The sequence below is a fragment of the Coenobita brevimanus genome, chromosome 68, assembly GCF_032717465.1.
Source record: "Coenobita brevimanus isolate Jiangsu-jjx chromosome 68, ASM3271746v2, whole genome shotgun sequence".
Taxonomy (NCBI): Eukaryota; Metazoa; Arthropoda; class Malacostraca; order Decapoda; family Coenobitidae; genus Coenobita; species Coenobita brevimanus.
This window is the reverse complement of record NC_137021.1, coordinates 1,109,438-1,120,000: the sequence shown is the minus strand read 5'-3', so window position 1 is coordinate 1,120,000 and position 10,563 is coordinate 1,109,438. Positions and strand designations below refer to the sequence as shown.

At 47.2% G+C, this 10,563-nt stretch overlaps 1 protein-coding gene across 1 annotated transcript in view; it reads right to left on the bottom strand.

Moving 5' to 3' along the window:
- LOC145405784 (roundabout homolog 2-like) overlaps positions 1-9,125 on the bottom strand; it is a 288,900-nt gene extending 279,775 nt beyond the window's left edge. Inside the window, exon 1 of the mRNA XM_080277020.1 lies at positions 9,014-9,125. Within this exon, the coding sequence (XP_080133146.1) occupies positions 9,014-9,125 (112 nt within the window). The remainder of the gene's footprint in view (positions 1-9,013) is intronic.
- Between the last annotated feature and the right edge of the window lie 1,438 nt (positions 9,126-10,563).

Below are 10,563 nucleotides of genomic sequence, written 5' to 3'. Positions count from 1 at the left end.
GAGAGAGAGAGAGAGAGAGAGAGGGAGGGAGGGAGAGAGAGAGAGAGAGAGAGAGAGAGAGAGAGAGAGAGAATGGTGAAAGGAGAGGAGAAAAAAGCTACTAGGGAGATAAATTCATTTTTGAGAGAGAGCGTCATGGCAGGATGGAGGAAAGCAAAGGAGGGATGGAGGGAAGCCAAGGAGGGATGGAGGAGAGTCATGCGGGGAGGGAGGAAAATCATGAAGGGAGGGAGAGAAGGAGGGGGAGGGAGGGAGAGAAGGAGGGAGGGAAGGAGAGAAGGAGTCAGAAGCAAATTATTACAAGCAGAACGACAGTAACGGCAACCATAAAACTTGGGAAATTGAGGCGAAGGAGGAAGAGGAGGAGGGGAGGAGGGAGGGAGGGAAGGAAGGAAAGAGTGGGAGACGGAGGTATGGAGGGAGGGACGGAAGAAAAGAGGGAGAGAGAGAGAGGAAGGGAGAGTAGGAGGGTAGGCTTGAGGGAAGGAGGGAGGGAGACATGGCGGGAGAAAAAGAGAGGGAAGGATATGGGAGAGAGAGAGAGAGAGAGAGAGAGAGAGAGAGAGAGAGAGAGAGGGCAGAGGGTAAGAATATAAGCCATAAATACAAGATGCTGAAAAATCATACGCACATGCTTGTGTGTGTGTGTGTGTGTGTGTGTGTGTGTGTGTGTGTGTGTGTGTGTGCTCCCACCTCTTCTACCAGCACCACCACCACCACTACAGTCACAACACTTTCCACCCATCCTTCCACCAATCCACCTTTCCTACCCACATCCACTCCTCTCACTCCACTTATAATTCCAAGTAACTCCACCCACTACTAAACACTCCCCTTCACTTACTTCTAACAGTCTCATTATAAGTGTGTGTCGAGGAAATGTAAGTGTGAATAAGTTGGTCAAAGTAATGTGTTCGCCCCAGTGATTCTCTATACAATGAGTGGATGGACACGAGGGGGATGGCAGTGAATGATTTAGTGAATGGGGGTGTGGGGGCGTGAATGGGGGTGTGGGCGCGCTAATGGGGTGTAAATGGGGTGTGGGGAGTGGGATGGGGTGGAGAATGAGGAGTAAAGGGAATGGGGTGAGGAAGTAAGTGGAGAATGCAAGAATGGGGTACGGAATGGGGGTGTGGAAGCGTAAATGGGGTGGCCAGAGATGTGTATGGGGTGTGGGGAGTGGGATGGGTGTGTGGGGAGTCAGGATGGGGAGGAAGAAAGAAATTGGGGAGAAGCTTCAGATACAGAAATGGGAGACAAAAGAAATGCTAAGATGGGCAGAGGTGCGAATAAGAAGGTGAATGAGAAATGATGAGTAACAGTGAGTGAATGAAGGAGTTGAATAAGTGAATGAAAAGGATAAAATTATGAATGAGGTAAGAGACGGTGAATAAGTGTGTGAAGGAAGAAGTGAATAAGTGAGTGAGAGGGGAGAAATGACGAAAAGGTGAATGAGGAATGAATGAAGAAGGGAGTGAAGAAAAGAGGGAGTGGGTGAGTGGGTGGGTGAAGATGTGGGTGAAAGAGTGAGTGGGTGAGTGACTGAGTGAGTGGGTGAGTAAGTGAGTGAGTGGATGGGTACGAAGGGAAGGGATATATAAGAAGGAGGGAGAATATCCAAGCATGTATTGAGCAAAGGCAGATGAACACTGATACAGGGAGGGAGGGAGAGGGGGAGGGAGGAAGGGAGAGAGGGGGAAGGGATGGAGAGAGGGAGGAACAGACAGAGGATAGAGACGAGAGGGAGAGGAGAGGGAGGGAGTACAAAGGAGCATAAATGAAAGCAAAATACAACACTTATTGGTCCTTTCAAGGCTGGGACTGTGGTATCTATCCTATGAGACTAAAACATGGATAGGACAACAGGAAGGACGTGAGGATATGAAGGAATGAGGATAGGAGGAGGAATGGACAGTACGGAAGGAGGAGGAAAGGGGAGGAGGATAGGATGGAGAAGGGAGGGGGGAAGGAGGAAAGAAAAGGCAGAAAGAACAGAGAGGAAGAGGAGGAAAGAGGAGAAGACGGTCATGAGAGGAGGAAGAGAAGGAAGAAGATGAGTAAAGGAAGACGGAGAGAGAGGAAGAGAAAGAAGAAACTAGGAGAAAGGAAGAAAAGGTTAAAGGAAGGGAGGAAGAGAAAACGAAGAGGAAGGGAGGAGAGGAGAAGAGGACAGGAAGGGAGGGAGAAAGGGTGGGAATGGTGTGTGTAAAGCGAGACAGAAGGAGAGAGAGAAAGGAAGAGAGAGATAGATAGGGAGAGAAGGAAGACTCAATAAAAGAGGGAGAGAGATGGAAGGGAAGAAAAGGAAGAGAGGGAAGGAGAGAAAGAAGGAAGGGAAGGAATGGGAAAGATGGAGAGGGGATGAACAGGAAAGGGTGAGAGGAAGAAATGGAAGAACAGGGTCAAGGAGGGTACGAAGAGAGGGAGAAAAGGGAGGGAGAGAGAGCGGGGGGGAAGGGAGAAAGGGAGGAAAGGGGGTGTGTAAAGGGAGACAGATGGCCCTGAATCCCTAAGGGGGAAATGGTTCATCACTGTTGCTTTGTGAAGAGGGGGGGAAAGGATGGGGGGAGAGAGAGGAGGGGGAGAGAGGGGGGTGAGGGAGGTGGAAGGGGAGACAGAGAGAGAGAGGTGAGGGAGAAGGATGAGAGAAGAGAGGGCAGAGAAAGTGAGAGGGTTGAGAGGAAAAAGAGGGAGGGGTACAGAAAGGGAGAGGCAGGGAGAAGGGCAAGGAGAGGTGTGTGTGTGTGTGTGTGTGTGTGTGTGTGTGTGTGTGTGAGAGAGAGAGAGAGAGAAATGGCCAGCACTCTGAATACTACCATCCATCATATTTACCAATCACATTTTTTATTGAGTCAGTCTCTCTCTCTCTCTCTCTCTCTCACACACACACATACACACACACACACACACACACACACACACACACACACCTGATTTATTCTTAATGTATTTTCTAGGCCATCGATACTCCCTTTATTCTCTCACTTTATTTTTTAAGGTTCATTTATCACATTTTTCATCAATTTCTCTTCTTTTTATCATTATTTTCCATAATTTTTTTCTCCTGTAACGCAATATCCGCCGTCCCCCCCCCCCTTCTCTCTCTCTCTCTCTCTCTCTCTCACCCTGTAGTCGAGGAGGGGCTTTTTTCTTCGTGTTCAGGACATTAAATTTTTAGTTGAAAGAGAGAGAGAGAGAGAGAGAGAGAGAGGTGGGGGGGTTGGAGGTGGTGTAGGGGGAACTGGAAGGGGGTGTTGGGGGGAGGGGGACGAGAGGGGAGGGCAAAGTTAAAGGTAGTGTGGCGAGGGGGCGAGTGGGTGGCTCTGTCAGTATGGAATTGGGTTCACGTTTGGGGGGGGGGAGGTGTTCTGGAGTGGGTTCGAGCCCCTCTGACTCCCAGTGCGTTTATTAAGACGGATACGCACAAACTAACACCAATACACAACTCTCAAACAATTAAATCTACCCTATACTACCATCTACTCCTACTGTCTACTGTGTCACTACCTGTTCCTTTACCCTACCCTTCTACTAACTACAGTCTGTTATTTCACTATCCCCCATTTCACTGTCTACTTTTCACCGTCAATGCCTTGTAACAACTCTACCTTCCTTCACCATATCACTATCTGGCATCACTATCTCCTAATTCACCGTCACTGCACTGTCTCTGTCCTACCCTCCTCCAAATCCCATTTTTCTGTTCCGCCGTCTGTCTCTTGTGTCTGTCTGTCTTTCCCTCCTCTGTCTTCTACCGTCTGTCTCTTGTCTCTGTCCTTCCCTCCACTGTCTCCCACTATCCGTACTATTTCCTGTGTCACCGTTAGTATACTATGACTATTCTCCTCTCCCTCTGACACCCTTTAACGTGGAAAGGTTACGGTGAAGAGTGGAGGAGAAATAATACGAGAGAGTGAGGTGGATGGAAGCGAGGGAAGAGGGAGACCGAGAGCGAGGAGAGATGAAAAGTGAGAAAGAGAACTACCGGGACACACACACACACACACACACACACACACACACACACACACACACACACACACACACACACACACGAATAAAAATACAATAGGGGGAAAGAAACGTGAAATGCTATACGCTTGACGTGTACTGGCAGAGAGAGAGAGAGAGAGAGAGAGAGAGAGAGAGAGAGAGAGAGAGAGAGAGAGAGAGAGAGAGAATGAACATCTCTCTCCCTGACTACACCAAGGAAGTGAGAAAGATGATTTGCGAGTGTGTTTAAAGTTTCCTCATTTTTTCAAAAAAGTATGGATATGTGAGCCCTGAAAATGGTTATATAACATTGGAAACGGTGGGGGAGGATGGGGAGGGGGAGTGGGGAGGGGGAGGAGAGCGTGAGAGGGGGAGGAAAGGTGGGGGAGAGAGGTCGGATAGAGGAGGGTGAAATTAAGGGTGGAGGAAGAGAGGTGGGGAGGGGAAGAGGGAATGGAAAGGTGGGGGGAGACAGGTGAGGAGCGGGAGAGGGAAGAGAAGGGCGGTGGGGTGATTTGGGCATGGTAGGGGAGACGAGGGAAAGGGAGGGGAATTGAAAGGGTGAGGGTACGAAAGGCGAAGGGAGGGGAAGGAAAGAGGGAAGAGGAGGGAAGCAAGAGGAAGGGAAAAGAGGGAAGGAGAGAAGAAGAAAGGGATTTAGTTAAGAGGTGAGGAGGGGGAGAGGGGAAGGAAAGTGAGGGAAGGTAGGGCTAGGAAAGAAAAACAAGGAGGGAAGAAACATGAAAGAGGAAGGTAAAGAACGCCATGAGAGAGAGAGAGAGAGAGAGAGAGAGAGAGAGAGAGAGAGAGAGAGAGAGAGAGAGAGAGAGAGAGAGAGAGAGAGAGAGAGAGAGAGAGACAGAGAGAGAGAGATGCAAAGGAATTTTAAAATGAGACAAAGTGTGTGTGTGTGTGTGTGTGTGTGTGTGTGTGTGTGTGTGTGTGTGTGTGTGCCCTAAATTATGTATAGAGGTGCTCGACTGCAGTTACTATTTAAATATACATCGACATGAATGTGTATACCCCTGTGTATGAGGCGTGTGTGTGTGTGTGTGTGTGTGTGTGTGCTCTCTCTCTCTCTCTCTCTCTCTCTCTCAGGGACATAAACAGGGTGTATGTATTGGTGTTTATGGGAGGCAGGCAAACACAGAAGACGTGACGAGAATGGCCAGCAGGGAGGCAAGGAAGGAAGGAAGGAAGACAGGAAGGAAGGAAGGAAAGAGGGAGGGAGGGAGGGAGGGAGGGAGGACGTAAGGAAGGAGGATGGGAAAGAAGGAAGGAAAGGAGGGAAGAACTCACTGAATGGATGGGTGAAATGGATGAAAGGATGGGAGGGAGAGAGGAAGCAAGGAGGGAAAGGAAGAGAGGAGAAAGAATGTGTGAAAGAATGAGTGAAAATGACAGCAAGGAAGGAAGGAAGGAAGGAGGAAGGAAGGAAGGAAGGAAGGAAGGAAGGAAAAAAGGAATGTGTGATAACTAATGGAAGAGTAATTGCTAGTACAGGTAATATACGAGAGAGAGAGAGAGAGAGAGAGAGAGAGAGAGAGAGAGAGAGAGCACAGAAATTTATATCCGCAGTCTGTACAAACATTATTATTATTATTATTATTATTATTCGTGACCTCAGACAATTCACCTCACACTTGACCTCTCTCGGAAACGGGCTTCTGACACAGTTTCCAGACTGTGTGTAAACCAACTTCTGACCTTCCATGTGAGCCAGTTTCACACATTTAGAACTTGCTCTCACGCTGCGGCCACACGTCTTCATTACGTCTTTGTAGTATGCACACGACACCAGGCTGGCTCTCTCTCTCTCTCTCTCTCTCTCTCTCTCACTCTCTCTCTCTCTCTCTCTCTCTCTCTCTCTCTCTCTCTCTCTCTCTCCGGGTCTGCCAAATTGCAACCAACAGAAAACGACAGGAGGGAGAATTGGGGGGAACTAATGTATTCTAATAAATGTATGTATGTTTGATTACGCACATAGCCTTGTTGTGTGTGTGTGTGTGTGTGTGTGTGTGTGTGTGTGTGTGTGTGTGTGTGTGTGTGTGTGTCTGAAAGCTTACATGTGGCCGTGCTCGAATACCCTTGTCTGTGTGTACGTGTGCCTGACTCTGTACATGTATGTGTGTGTGTGTGTGTGTGTGTGTGTGTGTGTGTGTGTGTGTGTGTGAGTAGATAAATGCGTGTGCGTGCGTGTGCGTAATTTCAGGTATTCATGAATGTAAACGTGATGACATAACACGTCAGGTCTCATCAACTCTCTCTCTCTCTCTCTGACTTCTGGCGGCGAAACCGACACTGGATCGATAAGAAATATTGAACAGGAAACAGAGCAACGCCTGGGGTGAGAGAGAGAGAGACAGACAGACAGACAGAGACAGACAGATAGACAGACAGATAGACAAAGAGACAGACAGACAGAGACAGAGACAGACAGACAGACAGACAGACAGCTAAAAAGAAAATAAAGAGAAAGAGAGAACACTCACAAAAACACAAACACGAATCACACACAAAAAGAAGTCAAAATTCCACATGTCTCTGAGAAAAGAAATATCCATAAGAATAACTGAATTTTTCGAGTCATAAAAAAAAATTCATATATACGACAGAGAGGGAGAGAATTCCATATTGACAAAAAATAAACACCGGGCCCAAAAAAAGTCCTATAGAAATTTCTGAGACTCAAAAAAATATATATATATAAAAAAAAAACTCATCAGCCCATTTTTTCTTTCTGTTCTTCCCGTTTTCTTTCATATTTTTTTTCTCTTTTGAAGGGGGTCTACAGGAAAAATGAAATTGAGTCCCCAGCCTTCTACTGTATGGAACATAAATCTAACGTATGGAGGGGTGGAGAGAGGGAGATGGAGGGGGAGGAAAGGAGAGGGAATTAGGTCAGGTGGAGGAGAGAGGAGGAGAGACGAGAGTCGAGGAGAAGAGTGCACAACATATGAGAAGAAAAGAGAAGTGAGGAGGGGAGAAAAGGAAGAGAAAGGAAAAGAAGGGAAGGGAAGGAAAGAGAAGGGAAAAGGAGAGAAGAGAAGAGGAGAATACAGAACAGAGGAGACTAGATGAGGAGGTGAGAAGGGAAGAGGAGGGAGGGGAAAGGTGAGAACGAGAATCGGAGAAGAGAAGAAAGAGGAAAGCAAGTCAAAACAAGAGGAAAGAGAGGACAAGGAATCAGAGTGAAATGGAAGAGAGGAGGAAAAGAAACAGGAAAAGGAGAAAATTTATTGGAAAACTGAAAGCTATGGGGCACTGTGTGAGAGAGAGAGAGAGAGAGAGAGAGAGAGAGAGAGAGAGAGAGAGAGAGAGAGAGAGAGAGAGAGAGAGAGAGAATGGCTAGCGACAGAAAAAAAAAAAACAGAAAAGAGAGAAAGAAAGGGAGTCCAAAGGCAATTCTTTCCTTCCCTTTTTTTTTCTTTTTTTTCGGTTATTTTGGGGAGAAAGAAAAAAAAAAGTCTGTCAGTCCTGGTGGGGAGAGAGAGAGAGAGAGAGAGAGAGAGAGAGAGAGAGAGAGAGAGAGAAAGAGAGAGAGTTATGGGTTAAAGGGGAAAGAGCGAACGAGAGGTAAAGGAAATGGAAAGGAATACATGTGAAACTTGATGAGAGAGAGAGAGAGAGAGAGAGAGAGAGAGAGAGAGAGAGAGAGAGAGAGAGAGAGACGGGGGGGGGAGGAAACAGTCAGGACAAAGGAATGAGTAAGTAAAGTCACTCAGTAAAGCGAGTCAATGAGTGAAGTGAGTATTTGAGAGGGTAATATGAGTGGTTGAATGAATGAGTAAAATAATGAGTAAGTGAGTGGGTGAATGAATGAAATGCGTGAGTGAGTGAGTAAAGTGATTGTGTGAATGAGTACGTGAGTGAGTATGTGGGTTAGTGAGTAAGGTGAGTGAGTGAGAGTTCAACCAGTGACCGCCGACATGAATAAGGGATGAGTGTGCGAACGACTGCATGAATAGATGAATAAGTTAAGGAATGACGAGTGCTACGGGATGGATAGCCAGAAGCTCAGGGATAGAGGACAGAACACTCGCGTTGTATAAATTTCGTCACACCTCTCCCTAAGCGATTTATTTTGCATATGACACCTTTACACCTCCTTCAGGGCCTTTCGTAAGGAAGTGGTTGGATAAAATACAGAAGGTGAGGAGTGATGATTAAAACAAAGCCACACACACACACACACACACACACACACACACACACACACACACACACACACACACACACACACACACACACACACACACACACACACACACACACACAGGTAAAAACCACTGATAAAACAAAGGAAAATAATAAGGGTACTCACCAGATGTCACCCCAAGAAGGACAAAGGATACAGGTTGATGACACGTGTATGATATGTAAACAACAGGTGATGCCCAGGTAAACAATGAGGTGAAAAAGTAATCTGCAGTAACAAAGGTAAATCATAAACACGAAAGAAAATGTTGTCAGGCTATATAGGGTACACCAATATAATTCAGAAATGAAGGTTAGCTGAAACGTATACAGAATCTGAGTATGAAATATATAACACTGATGCAAACTGAGATCTCTAATGAAACGGACAGAATGCACGTCACAAGAAAATGTGCCAAAGAAATCGAGAGAGGAGTCAAATGGCACGCAATATAAGGAAAGGAAAACAGAGGAGTTTTGGCTGTACAAAGCTGCCTAATGAAAAACGAAAAAGATAAAACACACCAACTCTTAAGACGAAAAAATACTTAAATACCGAAGAATACTACCAACGTAAAATGCCTAAAACCGAGTAAAAGCAATCAAACAGATACAGACACGGCTTTAATGATGAAAAAAAAAATGAACACATAGGCTAAAACACTTATTATAAACTAGGAAACTCCCCACAACATAAAAACATCGACATAAACAGATATAAAAACAGAGGAAGGTAGAACACATTTTATAAACTACAAAAAAATCCCCCAAACCGAAAAAAAAAATTAGCATAAACAGATATAAACACAGATGAGGCTCTTACCTTCAACCTTGCAGGACGCCACCAGAAGAACGGCTAGCACCAGTCGCAGTTTCGGGGTCCTGACCGTGGATGTTCGCTTCGTTACCCTCCATCCTGGCTTAGAGGTCCCCATCCCCTTGCAACAGGCATTTGGCGTGGTGGGTGGGACAGACGAGGGGATAGAGGAGCGGATAGGGGCGCTGGGATTGGTTTCGAGTGGGATGTTGGGCCGGGAGTCATTGGGAGAGGGGATATGGACGGTGGGTGAGACAGAGGAAGAAATGGGGGTGGTATGTGAGACAGGAATGGGGACAGAAACTCGTGGATTGGTTTCAAGTGGGAAGTGAGGCTTGAAGCTGATGGGAGAGGGGATAGGGGAGGCGCTGGGTGGGACGGAAGAGGGGATAGGAACAGTAGGTGAGATAGAGGAGGGGTGAGGGACGCTGGATAGGACAGAAAGAGGGATAGAAGCTCGGAGATTGGTTTCGAGTGCGTTGTGGGTCTCGCAGTTGATGGGATAGGGGATAGAACACGCTGACGGGGGTGGCACAAGGGTAGTACTTGAGTTAGAAGGGACGAGGGTTCTTGACTCAGTGGGTTTAGTCCTCGAGTTTAATGTGGGTGGGATGATCCTAATCTCTCCAGGTGGGATCCTAATTTCTGGGTTGCCAGGGGTTGGGATAGGGTAAAGGGGAAGGGATTTTGAGCTTGATGAAGGGCGGGCACAACTCTCCCCTTGAAAGTTAATCCTTCTTGGGAGACGCCGGGCCCTATCTTGTTTTTCTTGAGCTGAGGGGGTGATGTCTGAATTGCCCAAGGAAGTAACAGAGGAAGGTTGAGTTCCTTTGCGACTCTCTCCTTGGAAATTAAGCCTTCTTGGGAGACACCAGGCCTTATCACGTCCTTCTTGAGCCGACGAGGTGATATCTAAAGTACCTGAAGTAACAACAGAAGAGGGACGACTTTCCTCTATTGCCGAGTCCGGAAAATCCCGATATACGATCTTTGAAGTGCCATAAGATTGAGACCGGGCTGGAGAACCGATTTCCGGACTTACTCTCGAGGGCTCTCTGGATGCTGAGGAGCCGGATGCCGTATGGAGATGAGCCTCTGGAGAAAATGTAGAGCTTAAGGCTCGAGAGAGAGGGGGAGACGCGGCCACTGAGGGAAACGAGCCCTTATCCTTTTCCCTTCGGATTTGCTGTCTTTCCCTTGAGCTGCAGGGGAGATAGCGAGATATGGCAGGGGGAGAGGCGATTTTTGGGAGCTTCATCCCCAGCTGAGAGACTCCATGACAGAAACCCCACTTCTTTTCCTCCTCGCCCGAGTCGCATGAAAGCCGCTGCAGGAGAATCGAGCCGGAAATCGAAGCTTCGGAATGGAATTGAGGCGAAAAGTCGAGTGAATCTCGTCTCTCGCCTTCTGATCCCTTTCCAGGCTGTTTGGAACCTCTTTGGCTCTTGTATTTACAGGTTTTGCGCTTGTGTGGGGTGCGGGAAGGAGCCCCCATAGTAAGCGACTTTGCAATGCACGATTTCCTTGCTCTCTTTATCGACGCCACAAAAACAAAA